The following is a 23,284-nucleotide window of genomic DNA, read 5'->3' on the forward strand; positions in this document are numbered from 1 at the left end:
CAAGCACACATGCAAAGAAAAAAGAAAAGTTTAGGGCAGCCAGGACACTAATAGTAACCAAGCTGTAGCTAAATACATAACATATCTGATGTCATGTATTTTTATAGCGAAAATATTCATCGGTTCATTCTGACAATATTCAAATAAAGAGAAGGATCAACAGTATTTCATTGAAGGCTCTGGAGCAACAAGAGCTGAACCAACAGACTGAAGAACAGTGTCTTCCTGGACGCTAAAAGTGACCGGCTAAAAAGCTTAGTGACCGGCAGCCTCTGTTACCTACAGTCACAGTTAACCTTTGCATTGTCCATGGTACACAACTTTATACACTTAGAAACTGACCTGCAATTTCTAAATCTTGTGATATATCTTCTATATCTTAATAATTCCACACTTGCTCTGGCCTCTTTAGCCTTCAAGTTAGAGAGTCAGTATCTTTCTGCGCAGTATCTTTGCTATTCCTAGGACTGCACTATTCTGGTGCAGTCTCTCGTGTTCTAGTGTTTGTTCTCTCTGTTGGATGTCATTCCTGGGATCTGCTGGAGACACTTGCTCAGTTTGGGGTCACTGCACCAAGTGCTCCCATTAGCATGGGGGCCACTGGTAGGATTTCTCAATATCAGCCATTTCTTCTGTCTGCTGATGGTACATGCCGTGCAGGGGCCTGTTCTTTCACGAACGTGTTGCTTCAAAGGATAGCTGCAGATTTCTGTCAGGATCTGCAGATTATACAGTACATATAAAATGTTCACGTTTCTCCAACGTTGTCTTCCCAACAGTTTCACTGGATGGCCAGGAAGCGTTCGCGATGTCTTCTCTGGCGCTGATAATTGGCGTCTGTCTTGTGTCAGTGACGTAAAAGACGGATTTAATGCGACGTGACCATCAAGCAGCAGTCGCTTTCTAAAACATCAGATATGTATCGGATTCAGCACCACATACGAAAGTGACCCAGATCGGATTGGAAAATATTGGATTTGTGCCGTTCACACTGTCACACCATGATTGGATAGATGGGTCGCATAGGGTCAGAAAAGTCGGATTTGAAGTGCTTTCGCCTGCAGTGTGAACGTAGCCTTAGTGTTGCAGTCTCACGGTGCTGAACTTGGGGTGAAACCCTCCAAGCATGGTAAGCAGCATCCTTCTCTTGATGTCAGTGGCTTCTATTGCTTCCTTTGGCCAACTTATATTCCAGCAGGGTAACTGATCAACTGTAGGGCATAGCTATTGATTGCCCGGATCTTGTTCTTCCTATTCAGCTCTCCTCAGGACTTGCCTTATCTTCTGCAGATATTTGGTGGTTCCAGCTTTCCTAGTGGCCTTTTGATTGTTCCCATTTGCATGTGGGATTCCAAGGTACTTGTACCTTTCCTCGATGTCTGCAGTTCTGTTCTCCACATCCCCATCGAATTTCTGATGAAGATGCTCAGGGTCCTGTTGATCTTGTACAGTTTTGGGCATTCCAGAATCCAGGTGTGAAGCACTAAGTCGTAGGCTTTCTGGTAGTGCACAGGTTAGTCTGGTCTTATAACCATAACCGGTGCTCTATCTGTCAGTAGCTGGTGGGGGGAGGGGATGATGACATCTCCCCCATGACCTGATGTCCTGGCTCTCCCTTGCTGTAGCATTTGTGTTGCACTCATCAATCTCTAGCTGTGATAGCAGTTGCTTCTTCTGTATGTTGGAACACTGAGCTACTGCTACAGGTGCTGAAGAATCTATCAGCCCCAAATCCTCTTTATGTAACCTGTTTAGCTGGGATTACATGCATAGCAGCAGTCCACCAGGTATTATGTACAGGTATTCGTTTTCATTTAATAATACTCACTGCACCATAGATCCAGCCTAATTCGATCTTGTTCATCACCCAGAGTTCATGGATGTTTTCTGCTAGTTTTTCTCTGATCCTTTCCAGGTGAGGTGGCAAAATAATCTGAACAAAAAACAAACAGCGTTTCAGTTACTGGTTATGGTTAAGGGAAAAAAAACTTTATTGAATGACTTCAAAAATAATTAAAAAGTGAACTTAAATCAAGTGTGTTATTGAGAAAAATGGAGCAAGACATTTCTGACCTGGCTGGTGTCTACAGGTATAGGGGTGAATGCTGCCTGGCTCAAAGTGACAGTCGGTCCCAGCAGGTCTCTGGTGGCAGTCTGATCCTGACTAGCCTCCAGTTTCAGTTTCTCCCTGGGCAACACTGCTTCATAGCAAGGGGCATAACCAGGAGGAGGGAGGAACTTAAACTCCCCATGACGCCCACCGAGGAGGAATCGCACCCTGCAGGTGAAACAGGAAAGTTTGTGAAAACCAGAAAACAGCCCAGTGGCAGCGCTCCTGGGACCGACATTTATGTGATAGATCTGGGACAAAAATTGCCTTAGGCATTCAAATTTGGGATGTCAGTGATGATGATGATGATGATGATGATGATATAAAAAGAAAGGTACCAAAAACATGTGAGTTAGTCAGCCTGCTACAGTTGTGCTATTTGTCTTCATATTGCTGACCAATTAATATACTGTTACATTTTCGGACAGTGACAGAGTTTTTGGTAGTCTTGCCTCCGTACACACCATTGTGAGTTTTAAGTCAAGCGATCAAGATCCAATGAACCCTTTCACTAATACTGGTCACTATTGGACAGCTATTCAAAGGCTGTTTTCTTGTATTTGTGTCAGTGTGGATGGTATACTTGCACATAAACCACTACATTGGACACTGATGTGTCACTCCATACCTGCCACTCACTGGCCGTTTAATGTTACTGTAGATCAGGGGTCGGCAACCCTGGGCACACGTGATTTTTTTTTTTTTTAGTAACTATAAACAATGAAAGGTGGTGGATTGGCCAGGTGCTGGCAGATGTGTAAAAATAACTCAGTTGTTTGGTGGTGGCTATGGCGGAGCTTCCACAGAGGCCAGCAGGTGGATGAGGGAAAGGGGAGGCAGGAGGAGCAGAGACCCGAGGCGGCCGCCGGTCCGAGTGTCAGGTGAACTGAACTTCAGGTAAGAAGTTCTGACCTGCAGTCTATCTGGGTCAGATATAAACCAAGTTTAGGTGGAGTTTATTTTCGTTGTGCTGACTTTTTACAGTCAGTTACAATAACTCGTACTGCGTACTAGCCAGCTTGACGGAGTTTCTATACAGCTGGGTGGTGCTATGATGTTACTGATAGTGAACTTTATTTTATTCATAGGGTTAGTTAGTAGAGTTGCAAACCGTCCCGTAAAAACTGAATTGTCTCGTATTCAGAAAAAATATTACGCGTTTCGTATTGAGGTGAAAAGGGGCACAGTTTGTCCCGGACTTCAGCTAGGATGGAAAAAGACACAAAGCTGGAGTTATTCTGTGTCTTTATGCTGTCAGCTGCCTCTTCTCCTCTCATTCTCTCCCCTCCCTCTCCTGTTTCTACTTCAATCATGAAACTGATCAATGATCAGCTGATCGGCTTTTCTGTCACAAGTCCCATCTCTCTTGTTTGTTTATCGCTCACTCTGATGCAAAATTTATAGAAATGTACAGAAATTATACATATACCAACAAGACAGTGTACATCACTGTCACAACAGCGTCTGTTTTCATACAAAGGCTTTATGGCTTTAATACCTGGTGGGTTGGTCTCGTCAAAATGCCCGGGCCCATTTTGTGTCCCAGTCCAGCCTTGGGCACGACACGCAGTGAAATAATCTGATAAGGTGCATTAAAAAATAAATGGCCAGCGGTGCACATCGCAAATTAGCTCGCATACACACATTAGTTGTGCTGCTTCTTAATGACAGTATCTTAGCTAACAACCCAACTACCAGATTCGACTTGTAATTGGCTAAAAATAACTTTGCCTACTGGTGAGAGGGACGTTGCTAGCTGGCAGTTTTTTCAAGCGATGTTGAAATTTCCACATTCCAACATTTCAAAAGCTTCAGGCAGCACAGCATCAGCACCACGGAAATACATTCAAAGACTGAATTTACAATGAGTTTTCGGGACTTTCAGGTGTATGGACCAATGTTTTCTTTTCTGATCAAACCAGAAAGCTTTAATGAGTAGTTGGATTTGTCTCGCATTAACTGGCTCGACACAGAGGACATCAAAATGCAGCTGATTGAACTGAAAAGCTTGACTCTTTGTAACTGTCTTCAGAACATTGCAGAGGCCTTATTGACAGTATTTGGCTCTACATATCTGTGTGAGCAGATTTTCTCTCACATGAAGATTGTCCTCAGGTAGCCTCTGAATGCTGGACACTCGGAGACCTGTGTCTCTGAGTGGGAGACCAGAGATCACATTAACATGTGTGTCTCTATATTAACAAACATGCCATATTGGCCCAGTTTATTATTTCGCATCATTGTTATGAGGAGACCATAAATAGCATTTGTATTTTCTGTTGTATTTGCTGTTATGAGTTCTTGTTATGGATAAAAAGTCTTTTTTTGTTTCAAAATAGCTGATAACTATTCGCTGATAGCTGCCAACATCTGCAAACAAATATAATTCTAGAAAGTGGTTCTATATAGTGTGTAACTGTTAATATGGAGCGTTATTAAATTTATTGCTACTGCAGTCATATGGCACACTGACTTCTGAGGAAATTTTAGATGGCACTCATCATCAGAAAGGTTGCCGACCCCTGCTATAGATGTATGACGTGTTTCATTGTAATGATTGTCATTTAACCCCTGCCATGCATGAATTATGACAACCTCAATCAGGATTTTTTCTTAAGTATTTTTTATTCATCTTTTAATGCCTAAAGATGAATTAAAATACTTAAGAAAAAATCCTGATTGAGGTTGTCATAATTCATGCATGGCAGGGTTAAAGTGCTGACATTGAGCCTTTCAGGGGTTTAACAAAAATAGGTTCATTGCATTGACTGACGAGGAATTTTATGCATAGCTCCCATTTTCGTGGGCGCAGAAGTATTTGGGCAAATTAACATCATTTGTTTTTAATACTTATATTAACATTCATTTGCTTTACTAGGTTGAGATAAAGTGACTGACTTGGCCAGTAAAGAATATTCTATATGTGACGAGACATTAGTTTGTAGGTTTGAACCCCTATATATTGAAAATTCCAGCTAAAAGCTAAATACCAAATCTACAGGGTGGGCCATTTCTATGGATACAGCGTAATAACATGGGAATGGTTGGTGATATTAAAGTCCTGTTTGTGGCACATTAGTATATGTGAGGGGGCAAACTCCTCAAGATGGGTGGTGACCATGGTGGCCATTTAGAAGTCGGCCATCTTGGATACAACTTTTGTTTTTTCAATAGGAAGAGGGCCATGTGACACATCAAACTTATTGGTAATGTCACAAGAAAAACAATGGTGTGCTTGGTTTCAACGTAACTTTATAAATCCCAGTGATATCACATAATTGTTGTCCTAATATAACAACAACCCCACTGATAACTTTTGTAAGACACTCATCAGGCAGTTACTGTAATAGTCTCAGAAGTATGCTACGCTGTTTTTAGGACAACAATCACTCTACAAAATCAGGATGTGCATGTAAGTTGTGCTTATAGTCATTATACAGTTGCAAATCCATTTTAAAAGACAAAAATAAAGCAAGCTTCATGGAGAACAAAGACAATAACTCTGTTATCATGCTGTGTTGATGAGCTTCAGTGAAACACTGACTTGACCCCAGCAGAGAAGCTCGCCACTGGGAAGAAAAGGCCATCAGAGTTGAAGTTCTCAAACATGCCCTGAACTGGCTGGCCATTGATTCTGAAGGAGATACTGGGCACACTGAGGTCCAGGCAGCAGCTCACCACATCTTCTGATCGAAGGAGATGCTGATTGGGTGAGCTAACAGTCCGCGCAATGCAGCCTGCACAGGATACACAGAAGTGCAGCGAGAAACAGTTTAGTTTGATTCCAGTCTGAACTGTTTAAGTACAAAACGACATCAGAGTTTATACCAGGACATTTTTCCATTATGGTTTTTGCTTTTACTTTACAGAGTATTTCCTACGTTATTGTGATCCATGGATGTGATCCATCCATCCATGTTTTCTTTTTTTCTTTTTGGCCTTTTTCAGCAGAAAAAACATCTTGCAGGCACTTTGCATAACTGTCCAACAGTTAAAAAAAAACATAGTTTCATACAAAGATCTTTTCCTTTTTTAAAATCTATTTCTGTGCATTTTAAAATAAATAAATAAATAAATAAAAGGATCCATAACTCGAAAGTGTCCTAAAAATGGCGAACGTGGTTCAGGGGGTTGGGACCTTCCGGCTTGTAACCGGAAGGTTGTCGGTTCAATCCCCAGCTCTGTCTGTATTGGTCGTTGTGTCCTTGGGCAAGACACTTCACCTACTGCCTACTGGTGTTGGCCAGAGGGGCCGATGGCGCGATATGGCAGCCTCGCTTCTGTCAGTCTGCTCCAGGGCAGCTGTGGCTACAACTGTAGCTGCCTCCACCAGTGTGTGAATGTGAGAGTGAATGAATAGTGGCATTGTAAAGCGCTTTGAGGCTCTTGAAAAGTGCTATATAAATCCATTATTATTATTAAAATGTACACCGTATTGGTGCTTTCTGATATGATGTTAAATTAATAGCTGAATTAACAGCTGTAAGCTGCTCAGTTCTTGAGGCAGCACAGCACTCTCACACCTAAAGATTGTGACCACTATAGTCCACATTCAGTAGTCTCACATTTCAATGGGAAAACATACTGGCAACTGCCAGTGCCACCCTTCAGTCTCCTGTTAGACACACCTATGGTATTAATTTCAAAATCTTGCTTATTCTTGAGATATCACATTCACAAGATTTTCAGAAAACATTAGTTGAGATCAGTGAGATTCTAGGAGGTCCTGCCATCCTCCAATTTGAAAATCCTAGGTGACTTCCATCACGAGTTATTGTATTCACAGTATTTTGACCTTTAGGTTGAGGTTACTGAGTAGATACAACTATGGTATTAATTTAAAGCTCCTACATTACATTACCTCCTACTACCTTCTAGGGCTGAGGGGTAAAAATGATTCTGCACAGACTTTCATTATCAGTGAGTTAGTAATCAAAATCACTCCATCTTTGTACACACACTGGACACACACAGCTCACCTGACCAAAGATGGAGTCCATCAAAGCCATAGGAATAGAGGTCATCACCCACCCCGTTGCCTCCCCACCCCTCTCCTCCACTGGGGTACGGTGCATAGCCATTGGTGTTGCCCCAACCCACCCTGAGGTGAGTGGCCTCTGCTGTGACAAATGGCAAAACCTGATCCACAATCAGCTCGTAGTACCACTTCCTGTACTGGGCAGAGCCCTCACTGACGCCCAAAAAGATGTTGGGTCGCATGCTGTTGGAGTGAATGAATGTCAGTGAGTAGGTAAATCCATTACTGACATGGGATTCCACAATCCGACCATTGCAAATGTTTGTATTTGTTTACCTGCTTATGTGGTTGATCAGGCGGGTCTGCAGTAATAAATCTCTTCCTGGCAGCAGGTTGTCACAGATCAGGTGCTGGTTAGAGCGCACTGCCACGCCGTGACACACACACAGTGAACACAGCACGTCTAGAACCTAAACGGTATTTATAAACAAGACGGATAAGATGTTATTGTCTCTACGATATAAAGAGGCACAAGTAAACAGGTAGTGACATCTATACTGAACTGCTGAAAAGGTCAGTGGTGGCTGGAGACACCACAGAGGGCTCAGAGCGTCCGTTCAGTCTGTATTTCTGACTGAAACCTACTACAATGAACACATGAGTATCAGGACTGTACCATGGAGCAGTGGGAAAAGGTGGCCTGGTTTTCTTTGACATCTGGTGACAACCCAGTGCATTTAGCTGTTACTCAAAGAAATGATGGGAAACACTGCAAGCTGGCACAGGCAGTGTGATGACACAAGAAACTTTTGGTCCTTAATGGTAACAGTATTCCCTGATGGCAATAACTTTTCCCATCAGGATAATGCTCCTTGATACTAAATGATTTCAACACAACAAAAGGTCCAGGGTGTGGATCTTCGGTGCGATACACTGCAACAAGTTAGATCCATGGAGGCCTTACAACAAAGTACTGAGTGAAAGGATCTGCTGCTAACATATTGAGTGTGTTAGCAGGATGTATGTTAAGTAAGAGCTTTTAATGAGCATAAGATGGACCTAAAAAAATATTAGATTGCTTGTTTTAAACACCATGTATAGATGTTCAGACTTTAATGTGATTGGTACTACATCCATGCTTCAGCATGAAAAAAGGGTGAAATAACAAGGCAGAGTCATAAAACCTATCTCGCCAGACGTAATAAGGAGAAGTCGTCCTGCAACAGAGGGTCTGACCTCACAGAGTCCTGTTTTCAACATCATGGAGTCAAATAAAGAAACAACACATACCGACAGAATCTAAATCAACAGAATAACCAAGGCAAGCTATCCAAAGAACAGCCTTTCTACCTATAAAAAATGATGCAAGTGTACCAGGGATAACTAGGCTTTAAAATATACTATCATCATCACCAGTTTGTGTTTGTGGGTAAGTAAGTGCCCGTACCTTGTGGTTCCGACCATGTTTGTCCAACAGAGATATGATAGACTTGATATGTTCCTCTTTGATTATGTTAAGTGCTTCAGGACTCTCCACCAGTACACAGTGAAGCACCTCCAATATACCTGTAATTGAAAAATAAGGTGCAGTGTGACGATAACTTGATTCAAAACCACAGTTCACAAAAAGCTAAGAGTCGGTTTTACTGTCAAAGTTTGGAGAACCGATAATGGCTGTACAGGTCCCAAAGCTAAGAGCAGAGGCAACTAGCTTACTCATCACTCAGCTCTACATCTTACTGTCGTTAGATATGTAAAATAATGATGTAAATTTTATCTGTCAAAGTGGAAATACTTCTAAACATACAGGACACCACTAAAAGATTGAATTACAAATGCAACTAGAGCAAATAGAGAAAATAAATAAAATGTTAAAAGTGCTTTTTAAATATTTCTTTTTTAAGTTATTTAAATATTGTTCGATTAATTTGCAACTGATTTCTGTACATTTTTATCGATGTATTGCCAGATCATAACAACAGAGTAGTTAATGCCTTTTTGTATTTTGTAATCGTCGATTCTGGTGTATTTCTCTCCGTCTTCACTTTCTTCCCTTTTGAATGTATGATTTGTTAAACCTGCTGGTTCATGTTGGACATCATCATCCTGTTTATAGTCTTTTCTCTTGCCTGCCCTTTGACTGTTTCCAGGTTCCTTCTACCTGTGGTTTGTTACAAGTCATCACAAAGCAGGTTACACTGTAAGGTAAAGACAGTGTCACAGGTAGACTCTAAATCATCAGAATGTGAGTACTAGGTAGACTACCCCATATGCTGGTCGTTGCCGTGGTTTCTCTGCTGTGTTTTTGTTGTTTTTCTTCAGCAGATTTTCACTGTTTTTGCTCTCTCTCCATCTGCTTCTCTATTTTTCTTTCCCTCTCCTTCTGTGAACTTTGTGCTCAACTTCTCTTTCTTTCCTCTTTTTCTTTTCCATCCCCCAGTTTTGTCCATTGTAATTGTAATAACTCAAAAATCCTAATAAAGTTCTAATAAAATATGACTACCAGGTAGACCATTATGGCAAGCGGTCCACTTGGGAAAGTAAATCTGTTGGGCATTTTGGTCTTCTCACGACAGTTCTGATTGGACAAGAACAAAAAAAACCTGTAGTCACGCCTTACTTTTTGATAGGTCCATCCACTTGACGACTTACTTTCTCTGTTTAATTCAACCTCCTTAGAGATCCTTGATTTCATTGCTCAACTCACAACCAGGAGTCAAAAACATAAAACTAAGCCTTGGTTCAATAATGCCACCAGAGGACTCAGACACGTGTGTAGAAAAACTGACCGAACATGTGTCTTTTGATAACTTTGAATCTTTGTTAAATTATCAGAAGACTGTAAGAGCAGCAAAAAGAAGTGTTTCTCTAAGATCGTGGCTAACAACTGTCACAGACTCGTACTGTACTTACTGTGATTAACTCTGTTCTTAATTCTCCTACTGCTGCTCCTCTTATAGCATTGCAGGCAAGTCTTCAGCAATAGGATCACAGACTTCAGGTCTCATATTGTCCCTCCTGTTGCTGACTCATCTGTTTGAAAAGCCACTTTTATTCTCTGGCTTTTAAATCAGAATGAGTTCTGTACTCATTTCATTCTTACTTTCTTAAATTATGACATCTTTTCCTCTGTTGTTATCTCATTTGATTATTTTAGACGTACAGCACTTTGGTGAACAGCCGTTGTTTTAAATGTGCTAAATAAATAAATTCGACTCTGTCCTGTTCGTTTCCTATTATTTATTTATCTGTAAACGACACCAACATTTAACTGTAGTCGGTGTAATTCATCAGCATGTTTTTCCACCGTTCACTTGTGGGTTTACCTCAACCAACTCAGCAACACAGCAACAAACTCTGCTGACTCTTGTGTTCTTTGTTTATTAAATTCTGGATCCTTTTTATGTTTAAAGCAGCTTTATTGTGTTTTGGTGAGCAAAGCCTGAATCCAACTTACCCAGTTTCCACAGTGCACTGCGCTCATATAAACCTTCAGTTCATCCATGATCCGACTAAGAGAAAACCCCTCATTGCTCAGAATTTCAGTTGGTTCCCACTATCATCCCACTATCATATTGCTGATTCAGTAATATAAACTTGGAAGCTTAAGGCACAGTCATGTTTCTAACAGCTGAAAAGGTGGCTTCTTGTTAAATTAGCTGAAACCTTTTACGAGGTGATTAAATTGACTTGTCATCTGATGTCAACTGCTTTTTCTACGTAACATCCATTTGTATGTAACCAAGGCATTTCTGAGAATGTGTACTTTGACTTCAGCACCTCTTTTACATAACCATAAAATATATTATACCATGTAAAAGACAAGCTAACCTACCAGAGCAAGCCTCCAGTCGCTCCAGTCTGCTAATGAGCCAGTCCAGTGAACCAGAGAACTGGGCACAGTTCTTCCTGTTCCCTCTGATGAGTGCAGCTAGAAAGATGAAAATAAGTTGAGAGAAGTGACATGATATCAAGAGGTGTAACAACAGTAACATAGAAAACTCTTACTGAGCCCACATGTCACCTGTCTCTGTCCTCTGATCCCTTTCTGAATGAATCTCTGAGCATTTGTCATCTCTTAAAATAACCTGATTGTCTTCAGGTCTAATATGTAGTTTTAGGTGAGTGGAATTACAATTTGAGTTATTGCATCTTTTCTGTGCTTCTGTCTGTGCGCTTGTTTACCCAGTAGCTGGTAGAGGGAGTTGAGAATGGCGCTCCAGGCCTCTCCAGCCTCCTTTCCAACTGCCTCCGCAAAATGAGCTGCACTACTGTAGACATGAAGCCGATCAATGCACTCCAAGACCAGGCTGATCATCCCCTAGAAATATGAAAACTGTTGTTTTTACTTTATTCACCTGAAATGAGCTCTACAAAACAGAGTGTAGTCACAGAAAAGTTAGGAAATAAAAGCAAATTGAATGCCGTTAAATCATTCTATGGATTTGGATATAGATAATGTGACCAAGCTAATATCTGAGTTGAAAAACACAGACGTGCCAAAAAAACTGCATTTCCTCTAATGGCCACTGGAAGCTCGAAGTGTGTCAATTTCTCTCCAAGTAAACAGGAGCAAAACGCATGTTTACAAGTTAGTAGAGAAATGGTTTGGGCCACTGTGAATATTTTCAGCCACTATGGACACAATGTGAAAGCAAACATGATATAATTGGCAGTTCTTTGAGCAACAGTTTCACAGACATGGATTGTGTCATTAAAAGAAAACAATTCGTGTATACAGTAAAGTAATTGATTCATCTTTTCTTTTTCTTCTTAAAATAACATTTTAGACATTAAATATTCCAACATGTTCCATCATTAGAAATAAACCACTACAAAATTCACTGGGGGTGGATGTACTGTATGTATGTACTGAGGCAGAATATATAAATATATTAGACTAAATCTTTAAAATTGGAAGCAAAAACTGTTAAAAATGATCTGAAGTTAGTTTGTAAACACACATATGTCCAAGTGCACCCTACCTCTTCCTGAAAGAGGTTCTGACGGTTCTTCAGAGCTCGCAGTCGGTTCTGTTTGTCTTCATGTTCTAGGTGATCTCCAGGCGGTTGGAAATAACCTATTAGATCCTGGAGGCTCAGGCTAACTGAGTCTATTGGCAGATCCAAAGTAAAGCTCCTTCCTTTCTTTCTTAGTATGTCCAGACCCCTGGGAAATACAGAATGGAGGATGTCAGTCATGCTATAAACTAGAGAAGCGGAAAATGTCACCTTGTGTTACGCAAGTTTAGCATGTTCTGCTGCAAGAGTGTGAATGTAGATGCAAATGAGAAAGAAACTAAAATGTGCCGATCCCTCTCCTCAGCCTAATCACTGATTTGATGTTTCTCTTGTGTTGAAGTCATAAACACAGAAAGACAGAAAGATTGTCTGAAGGATTCCTTCATTTTTTGCATCCTTGTCTTCTAGATGACCCCAGAAATTAACCTGCAATTTTAAAGATTATCTCAATTCCCAAAATGAAAAGAGAGGAAGACTTGGAAGAAGAGTCGTTCACAAGGATCCAGAAGTCAGACCTTTATTGATTTGGATGAAAATGGAATGAAGCATGTTAATACAGGTGGGTTTTTCTCAGTGTGACGATATGTCTGTGGATTACAGCTGACAAACAATAAAGAAAAAATGTTTAAATATGGTTTTGGCCATCGTGACATCAACTAGTTGGCAAAGTCCCGTTGTGGAGCTTTACACTGAGCATATTCACCGTGTTAGCTTTTTGAAACAGACATCAAAGCATGACCAAGTGACATGTCTGACTGAAACCTCACACACGAGAGACTGAGGGGTTGGAAAAGAAATCTCTCAGCTGTCTAATCAGATTAGTAATCCTATGGGGTTGCAGAGTCTGTGTTAAGGCTGTTTCGGGGTTAGTTGACCGTGACAAGCTTGTCAGTGTGAGCTGATCATTCGTTAACACGTCCTTTGTGCTGTGTTTTTCTTTGATGTAGTACAGCTCAAACTCATTTTCTGGAATTATTGTTTAACCCTCTCAGGCTCAAATTAAACTTTTTGTTGCTAATGCACAACCAAGTCCTGCAGTCGTACTTCTGAGTAAAAAAAAACAAAAAAAACAAAAAAAATATGTATGTGGGGTAATCGGGTTGTTAGTTTTTAACTGTTGCAAATCGGCAACGCCTGCCTTGAGAGGGTTAAGATGTAGGGCATCAATTGAAATGTCTTATAAGTAGACCTGATATTGTAAAAATACACATTCAGCATATAATAGCCCCATAAAGTATAAAACAAATTGCATTAAATGACAACACTGTTACAGAGGGGTGGAGAGGGGTTTGGAGACTCTGTAGAATCCAGCTCGGCTTGTTGTTTTCACGTACAAAAAGAAGAAGAGCAACAGATCGTCCAAGTCTCACAGAAACCTGATCTCAACAACATGACTGACAGTAATCCACAGGTGAACATTCTCCTCGATAGCTGTGGTCCCAGATGGTATTATAGTAACTGGTGGGTCCATAACAGCCAGGAACAACATTCTACTTAACTGATGTAGGGCTGAACTTCTACTTGTACCAAGATTCTATTCAAATGTCTACTGACTACGTTGAATGAACATGTGACAAAGCATTTGTCTATGCGTCCAATGTGTAGGTTCTTGACATACTTATCATCTTGGCAGTTCCCCTCAGCACTTCAGCCTTACTTTCCCAGTCATTTGGTAACTCTTCCCTATCACCCAGAACCTATTTCAACTTCTCCCTGCACTCGTTGCAATATTCTTCCTTCTCCAGCATCCTGTGGCTTTTTCTTCTTGATTTCCAGAGTGGAGTCAAATCCCACAGTCCCTGTAGTCTCCAATCCCTTAACCCACTGAATGCATGATTCCAGTTTACACTCCGAATTCTGAATCTTATACCATTGTTACAAAGATGATGGTCAGTTGTCTGAAATATACTGGACACTCTCCAAAATAGATGAATCAATATGCCCTCCTATTGCAAAATGGGAGGCAGATTTATCAGTCAGCTTAGACCAAAGTCTCTGGTCTCAGATATGTTTAAAAGATTTTAAATAGATTAGAAATAACATGAAATGACATCCCAATGTCTACAATTAATACAATACAAAATACAACATAGAGTGCTCTATACAGGTTAATGAATCAAGGTTTTTACCATCTTTTGCTGGTGGCCTCTGCTCTTGAGGAGTCCACTCTGCAGGTGGAGAAGATGTAGCAGAGGTGGAGGATGAACTCAGCCTCAGTGTCTATTGTCCTATGCAGTGTATGACTGAATGTTGGGGTGGGTGTGGTTGGGCCTGGGGCCCCTGCCCTTGGTAGATCCCCCCCCCCTCCCCATCCCCAGTTGCCTCCCTCCTTCCTTGGATCCTCCATTGAGGCACAGGTGTGTTACTGAGGTGTAGGGGAGACATTCCTCCTCTGTCCCCTCCTGGCCACCTGCGCCTCAGTTTTATTCCACAACTTAGACATTTGTATTACTTACACTCTCATTACACATTCATATTGGGCCTCGGGGGTTTGGCACACTGAAGGGCGTCCAGAGGACAGTCTGTTTATTCAGCCTCACCTCTGGTGCTGGTGCCCACCTCTCATTTTTAAATATATGTAGACAATATGTGTTCTAGGGAGGGGCCGTGCTGACACCAAGTGTTGTCTGGCAGAAGGTTTTTGGCACCATGCTACTCGCCTGCTTAAAATGCATTTTAGAACAGCATGCATCAACACCACATATGGGTGGGCGGAGTGAGGCATGGGGTCTTAGTGTACCACGTTCGTTTTTGTGTGTCTCCATGTTGGGTGAGTGCGTGAGTCTTTGTATATGTGTGCATGACGGTGGAAACACATATTAGTGTCTGTGTCTCATTCTCTTGGAACATATCAAGCCCCCCCAGGTGTGGGCCCGTTTCTTTTAATTTTACTTAATTACAAAAGAGTTGTAAAAGAAAAATAAAATACATTTTACATTTACTTAGGCTCTATTTACATTTTATGAAACAGGTAAATGTATTACACCAAAATAAATCAGGGAGGAACAAATAAGTTAATACAACTTTATATTGATTGTTTTGTGTATCTTAAATCAACTTTCAGTGCAGTTGTTCTGTCAGGTATACTAAGACAAGTGAAAATTTGCAAAATAAAATTCTATGCCCAAAAAAGTAAATCACAAATTTCTACTTCTTTGTTAATAAAATGCAATATGAATAATTTCTTCAGTTCTCGCTCTGGATATAATTTTCTTTACACTGGTCCAATATTGCATAGAGAAAATCAACAGTTACATACAAGGTACTGTCGAGAGAGGTGGGATTGAAAAGGATTGAAGTGGACCTGGCTTATCTCTCATCTGAGAGAGTGTAAAAAGACTTAACATCTAGACTTTTATCTTAAAAGTGATACAGAGCTGTATTATAAACCGACCTGACTTCAGATATGCGGAAGAAAATGGCTGGATGATATATTATTCTGTTATTTTAGATTTTAACTTTTATCGAAGCGGTCGTCATAAGTTGTCAAACAGCACAATGCACCGCACTTTTCAGTTGCAATTTATTAGGTTTTCAGATGTTAATTCATCATTTTAGTAACACAATAACATGAACGTAGTAACATGTTTTCATATCATATTTAACACCGGTTTATTTTAAAGTGTTTTTTTTCTTCATTGATAATTGACAATGTGACATTAAAGCAGCACAATTTAACATTAAAGAATATGAAGAATATGATAAATGGTTTAAGCTGCCTGTTATTGGTTTTTAACATTTTCCATTAAATGAACATCCTTTTTACTTTATCTTTTTTTTTAAATCGATAGAAAAATCAGATGTTTTTTACAATAGCTTCTCTTAAAGTTCTGGTGATCATTTTCAGAGCCGTTCATGGTCAGATACATCACTATATTAGTAAATTTCTTCATTCATAGGTAACTGCCATGTCTCTGAGATCAGCTGATCACTTGTTGTTGGCTGTTTGTCTAAGTTACAGAGAAGAGGAGACTGTGCTTTTGGAGTTGTAGACACCCGGGACACCAGGTTTCAAAACTTGCTTCCATTGGACTCACGATCTATGGAAAGTGTTGAAAGCTTCTAAAAGAAGCAAGTGGAATTGTGTAGGATTGGCTTTATTTAGTTTTATGAATTTAAACTGTTTTAATTCTTGCATTTTACTTTGTATTGTAAAGCACTTTATGACTTTTGTCCTGTATAAATACAAATGTTGGTTATCAAACATTAGGTCTCTCTCTTCTAAAACCCTGTTAATAAATAACATTGATTTATTCCGCCTTACAAAAAGTTTGTTACTGCAGGATGATTTTGTCAGCTTAAGTGAATCAACACCAGGAGGGGGAGTAGCAGCAATCATCAACTCCAGCTTATTAATCAACCACAGAACAACAGAGTTATAATTAGGGATGGATATTGATAAGATTTTCACGATTCCGATTCCATTTTCGATTCTGTTTAACGATTAGATTCTTTATCGATTCTCTTAGCGATTCTTTTTTAAAAAGGTCGAATAGCTTAGAACTTTGTTTTATATCTTCTCTTTGAACAAGATAGAAATTTAGGAGTAACATTGTCATGGTCCGCGGCCCGCCGTCCGAGGAGCTGATGGGATGCCCACGCCCACCCCCACGTATGCTGCTATTTCCCCGCGCCCCAATAATTCTTTTCCTTTTTCTGTTGCAGCCTCCCACAGTCCCGTTTTCAGCGTTCCTGCGCGACTCATCTCCCGGTCCCTTGGTTTCTCTAGTTTCACGCGTGTTTTCCTTCTACCCTCCCGGGACACCTTCAGTTAAAATGAAGTTTATTTTCTCGTACTCCTGTGTGTGTTGGCTCTGCTTCTGGGTCCAGCTTGTGCGCTGAACTTCGGTTCATGACAAACATGGCCTTACAAACCCAGCAGTGAGATCTTAAGAGATCCACAGCCTACGGCTCTTCAATGGGGTGTCACAGGGTCCCCAGGAAAAAAAATTGCAAATGTAAAATAATAAAATAAATATTCTTCTGTAGCAATAACAAAGTATAACATAAATTATTCTGTAGCAATTACACAAGAATATCCAGTAATGTCCCTGCCTACAATTAAACACATTCACTTACCAAAAATCGGGGGGATCTGCTGTGGCAAATGGTGCAAGCCTTTTACCACAAACTTAATCACTGCTCGGTGACATTCGTCTATCCTGGCCTGAAAGGAGTAGTGATGGTAAATTTGATTCTTTTTACTGAATCGAGTTTTAATGAGTCACTCACCAAAGTGAATCGGATTTTTGGGTCATTTGATTCACTGAGTCAGTTGACCAGAGAGTTCAAAAAATTTACATTTTCACTCAAACTTAATTTGTTTCTCTTTTCATGTAAATCCCCCTGCTAAGATGAATGATTCTAAAAGAAAACAACTATTTTATAGAGCAAAAAAGAGCAAAAACATTTCTAAAATTAAGAAATTTCCTATCAAAATTGCTTAATAAACATTTATTTTGTTTATTTTTATTTTATTAGTATTTTCCTTAAATGTGTCAAATATATATTTTCTCATCTAAATGTCCACTGAGCTGTGAGCCAGGGGGCGGTAATGTGCCTTAACATTGGTTGCCAACCAAGAAGAAGAAGGAGCTGTGAGCCAGGAGGGAGGGGGTGAGTGAGTGAGTGAGTGAGTGAGGGATTTGTTCGCTCTATGATTCAGCACAGGAGGGAGGGGGTTAGTTAATCCTGAGTGATTCGCTTACGCTGACGATTCAGCAGAGGAGGGAGGGGGTTAGTGAGTCCTGAGTGATTCGCTTACGCTTACGATTCAGCACAGGAGGGAGGGGGTTAGTGAGTGAGTGAGTGATTCGTTCGCTCTATGATTCAGCACAGAAGGGAGGGGGTGAGTAGCTCAAATGTGCTGTTAGCATGTTAGCAGAGCGATGCTACTGTGAACCGAGGAGCTATTGTCTTGATGTGAACTTCTTCTTCAGAGCAAAAATGTTTTTGTTACGATACTGGATGTTGTGTTTTTCTCCACAATTTTAATTATAAGCTAGATATATTGCTGCTAACAGCAACAGGGATGAGTCAGTGAGTCAGTTGGGCTTGTGAATCATGATTCATGAGTCAGTAAAGTGATTCTCGAGTATTGAACGATTCGTTCATGATTCGCGCATCACTAGAAAGGAGATGCTACCGGTAGACTGCAGCGAGAACTGCCAGTCTGAGCCAGCCACACTCTGTCTCTCTCATCATGGTCACCTAAACGCACAGTAATGGCAGGTTTTGTAATAAGGCAGATCGCGCTAACATAATATGCACTGTTAGTTGATTATTTACCTGCCGCATTAACGGGAGAGGACGTGCAAACGTTACCGCTGCTGCTGGGTTGAGATTCACGAGTCCGGAGCGGAATTAAAAACATGACATTCAAGGTTATCACGTGTTTTGTGAGCAAATGCTTTCGCATATTCGTAGTGTTTCCTCCCTTAAATGAAATATCTACTTTGCAAGTATTGCAAGTTGCCCTGTTGTCATCCATTCTCGTAAAGTATAATCAAACTTTTGAGCATTTGAGCCGCCGTGTTTCCTGCCAGGTAAATGACACTCCGCAACGTGATGACGTCAGGGTATCGTTTGCAAAAATGGCAAACAATTCCAAGGGATTGAAACAGTGGGAACCGGTTCTCAACAAGAACCAGTTTTCGATACCCATCCCTAGTTATAATTCAAAAAGTTGAAAGCCTGAAATGAAAAAACTGTTCTGTTTGTTGTATCTGAATACTATGGATTCTCTGTAAAAGAAAGCCTCAAATCAGAAGTACTTGACTCCCTGGTATAATTCTCAAACACGCACCTTAAAGCAAATAACTCTTAACCTTAACTATTAATGACTTCATCCATTATTTAGACTCTTTTTCTCCAAATGATCTTTTTGAGTTAACTTAAACAATTACTTCTTGTCTTTTAGACCCCATTCCTACAAGCCTCCTTTAAAAAGTCCTCCCACTTAATGCTTCAATCTTAAATATGATCAACCTATCTCTATTCATGGACTATGCACCACAAGCCAAATGATCTTCTTGTGACAGTGAACTCATCTCTGTGCTTGTCCCTCTAGGCCTCAGTGCAGGGTTCAACACTGTCGACGATAATAATTTACTGTGATTTGAGCATGCTGTAAGTATTAAAGGTACTCCGCTGCAGTGATTCGAATCATATCTATCTAATAGACTACAATTTGTTCATGGATATGGGGAGTCTTAATTACTTCCACAGAGCTAGCTTGATCTATCCATGACACCAGTAAACATGAACCAATTACTTAAAATGTCCTGAAGACATAAAGACCTGGATGACCTCTAATTTTCTGCTTCTGAATCCAGATAAAACTTATGTTATTGTACTTGGGCCTAACAATCTAAGACACATGGTGTAACCAGATGGTAGTCACCACAGTAACCGAACCTTTTTCATTCAACTTGTAACTCACCAGTTTCAGAGGAAAGTTGTTTCTTAATCCACTTAACACTGTCCTATAAATCACTTAAGAATAAAAAAGGCATCAAACTCAAAAAATGACCCAGTATTATTTCTGTACATAACAGGCAACTAACAAATTTCAACTGTATGTTTGCAAAACAAATTTTGTGATATTTGGTTCCATTTCTTTAGTTGAATCTATGAAAAACGCCAAAGATCAGACAGTTTGACAGACATTAAATAGTGTTTTTGGACCAACAAGGCAATTTTAAAAGAGGTCTTAGCTGAAAACTTGACATATTTCAACATGGTGTGCAGTAAACCCTTAAAAAAAACTGCAGATGCAGTGCTCAGGACGCTCTCTATAGTCCCTCTGTAGAACATGGTGAGAATGGATGATGGGAAATGGGCTTTTATCAGCTTCCACAGGAAGTAGAGACGCTGTTGGGCCTTCTTGGTTAAGGAGCTGGTTTTGAGGGACCAGGAGAGGTTCTCCGCCAGGTGGACACCAAGGAATATGGTGCTCTTGATGACCTCGGATCCATCGATGTTAAGAGGACAGTGATTTCTCTGTGCTCTCCTAAGGTCAACAATTATCTCTTTTGTTTTCTCCACATTCAGAGACAGGTTGTTGACTCTACACCAGTCCGTTAGCTGTCACACTTCCTCTCTGTATGCTGACTCGTCGCTCGTGCTGATGAGACCCATCACAGTCGTGTCATTGGCGAACTTGATGATGTGGTTCCAACTGTGCATTGCTGCACAGTGACATGTCAGCAGAGGAAACAGCAGTGGGCTGGGCACACAGCTCTGAGGGGCTCCAGTGCTCAGTGTGGTGGTGCTGGAGATGGACTGTCTGAGGTCTCTCTGTCAGAAAGTCCAGGATCCAGTTGCAGAGGGGGGTGTTCAGGCCCAACGGGCTCAGTTTTCCAGTCAGGTGCTGAGGAATGATTGTGCTGAATGCTGAACTGAAATTTATGTACAGCATCCACACATATGTGTCTTTGTTTTCCAGTTGGGTGAGGGCGAGATATAGGGTGGTGGCGATGGCATCATCTGTTGATCAGGTGGGACAATAGGTGAACTGCAGTGGGTCCAATGTGGGTGGCAGCTGGGTCCTAATGTGCCTTATGACAAGTCTCTCGAAACACTTCATCATGATGGGTGTGAGTGCAACAGGACGGTAGTTATTGAGGCAGTACACTGAGGACTTCTTTGGCACAGGAACGATGGTGGTGGCCTTGAGGCACGTTGGAATGAAAGCAGTGCTATGAGAGAGGTTGAAGATGTCAGTGAGGACATCTAGCAGCTGGTCTGCACATTCTCTGAGCACTCTTCCAGGGATGTTATCTGGACCAGCAGTCTTCCATGGGTTAACTCTTTGAAGAGTTCTCACATCAGACGAGGTCAGAACCTGGTCGTTGTGAGGTGGGGTGATCTTCCTCACCATCACGCTGTTCTGAGCATCAAACCGTGCATAGAAGTTGCTCAGTGCATCTGGTAGGGAGGCGTCACTATCACAGGCAGGTGTCGTCTACCTGTAGTTGGTGATGCCCTGGATGCCCTGCCACATGCGCCGCGTATCACCACTGTCCTGGAAGTGGCTGTGGATTCTTCAGCCATGCGCGCATTTCGCTGCTCTGATGGCTCGAGGCAGTTTGGCCCTCACTGTTCCCCGGGCCACCTTGTCACCTGTTTTGAAGGCGGAGTCTCGAGTCTTTAACAGCACACGCACCTCTGCAGTGGTCCACATTTTCTGGTCTGGTATTATGATAGTGATGAAGTCAGTGACATGATCAATCCACTTGCAATGTTGCTGGTCACAGATGATGTGTACTCCTCCAAGTTGGTGCAATCGCTATTTGTAGCAGCCTCCCTGAACATGTCCCAGTCAGTGTGCTCAAAACAGTCCTGAAGAGCAGAGAGAGCTCCAGCAGGCCAGGTTCTCACCTGTCTCAGAACCAGTTTGCAACGTCTGACGAGCGGTCTGTAACAGACAAGTGGCCAGAATATGCGAGATGGGGGAGGGGCCTCGCTGGGTGCAGAATGAGAATGTTTGTGTAAACAAGATCGAAATACACTAATACACTAATCATGATCGTGTGCACAGCGTCTCTCTATGTCTGTCTCCACGTTGGTTGAGTGTGGAGTAAGTGCATATGAGAGCATGAGGGTGGGAATGGATGTTTGCATATGTGTGTGCCTGTATGTCTGTGTCTATATGTCAGGTTGGGTATCAGACGCCACCTCTCTGGGGACATCTCAGGCCCTCCAAGGTTTGGAGGCCTATCTCCCCCCACCACCACTTCCCCTGCCAGTGGCAGACGCCCTCAGACATCGGTGCGTTGGTGGTTCTTTGTGTCCGGGGATGGGCGTCCGGGTACACACCGGCTCACTCCTTGGCGGCCGCTTATCGGGGCCTGGAGCCTGGGGCTCGCTCGGGCCACTTCGGAGGTCACTCAGGCACGGCTGGCTGCCGGCGGAGCTCACGGGCGCGTCACTGCAACCCCCCCTGGCTTCTGCTCCACGGCTGCTGAGTGAGCCCTCATCTGGGACTCTCCTCAGCTCTTTCTGGGACAGTGGCGCAGCTGCCCCTCTGGTGGTCTTCCTTGGTCTCTTGTGTTCTGGGGGCCTCTGGATGTCTGGAGTTTTGATCTCCTCCATACCTGCTTCATGCCCTGGAGGACGGGGCTGTGGCCCCCCCACACCCTCTAGCAGATCATTACATGAAGGAACCTTTTAAAAAAAAAAAACAAGCGCGTCCATGCTCACAGGTGTACACACGGGTGATCACACCCACAAACTACACCCTTTTTGGCTCCTACCTCAAAGCACACTGTGTTCTGTTGATCTTATGTGCTGCACAATAATGTTAAATATTTAGTATTTACTGTCATATTCCCATATATCATTGTGATGTTGTTTATTCTATTACTCTTGTTCTCTTCTGCTTGTTTTCTTTTTTCTTTCTCAGCAGGTGATCCAGGTGATCGATATATGCATTTTTTTTTTCTGATCATTCTGTTGGTTTTTGGTTTTTGCCCTTCTCCCCCGTCCCTCTTCTCAGCTGTTTCTCTTTCCCTCTTTCTTTCTCCCCTTCTTTCCTCCAGTCAAGTCTGTCCCGTATTCAGTAAGTGAAAATAAAATAAACAATAAAAGGTGAATCAAATGGACCATTACGGCAAGGCTGGGATGGTCAATTTGGTAAAGTAAATCCGTTGGGCATCTTTCTTTGCCTTTAGACAATAATTCTGATGGCAAAAGAGCCAAACGGGACAGGCAAAAAAAAAAAAATAAAAATAATAATAATAATAATAATAATAATAATACACTAATCATGAGAGATTGTTGGATTGATTTTTACATCAGAGTGTAATGTGACCACATTTGCAGTCATATCACACTCTACGTTAGTGTTTCAAACATGAGCTTTCATTGTGCACCTTTGGGCTACACATTATACATTACAGAGGGTGAGCAGTGTAATGTAGGCTCCTCTGCCACCTGATGGCAAATTACCCAGTGCTAGTGCAAACTGTACGACGCTACACAAATTTTCCATTTTCAAAGCAAAACATAAAGAAATGAGACGTGGCTCAGGACTTTTGGACAGTACTCTATGTTAAGCCCTTAATTTGATTCTTATTTCCTAGTTTGGCCCTTTGTGAAAATGAATTTGTCACCACTGTCCTATAAATTTTTACAAATGAACTGAACTTTGTCATCTTATTGCACTTTTTCTCA

The 23,284-nt window shown here is 41.5% G+C and overlaps 1 protein-coding gene across 7 annotated transcripts in view; it reads right to left on the reverse strand.

Moving 5' to 3' along the window:
• Window positions 1-23,284, reverse strand: part of LOC309713587 (ryanodine receptor 2-like) — a 304,174-nt gene that overhangs the window by 173,710 nt on the left and 107,180 nt on the right. For 6 of the 7 annotated variants that reach the window (XM_082545335.1, XM_082545334.1, XM_082545338.1 and 3 more), the window contains exons 13-21: window positions 12,074-12,257; window positions 11,274-11,409; window positions 10,924-11,019; window positions 8,536-8,654; window positions 7,425-7,558; window positions 7,090-7,331; window positions 5,655-5,847; window positions 2,074-2,278; window positions 1,829-1,933 (exon numbers count right to left, since the gene is read on the reverse strand). In XM_082545335.1, coding sequence (XP_082401461.1) covers window positions 1,829-1,933; window positions 2,074-2,278; window positions 5,655-5,847; window positions 7,090-7,331; window positions 7,425-7,558; window positions 8,536-8,654; window positions 10,924-11,019; window positions 11,274-11,409; window positions 12,074-12,257 — 1,414 coding nt within the window. Of the gene's footprint in view, window positions 1-342; window positions 454-1,828; window positions 1,934-2,073; window positions 2,279-5,654; window positions 5,848-7,089; window positions 7,332-7,424; window positions 7,559-8,535; window positions 8,655-10,923; window positions 11,020-11,273; window positions 11,410-12,073; window positions 12,258-23,284 lie in introns of those variants that run through there. The other variant, XM_082545337.1, reaches the window with a different exon arrangement.

The sequence above is a fragment of the Aulonocara stuartgranti genome, assembly GCF_965226115.1.
Source record: "Aulonocara stuartgranti genome assembly, chromosome: 8".
NCBI classification, from domain to species: Eukaryota; Metazoa; Chordata; class Actinopteri; order Cichliformes; family Cichlidae; genus Aulonocara; species Aulonocara stuartgranti.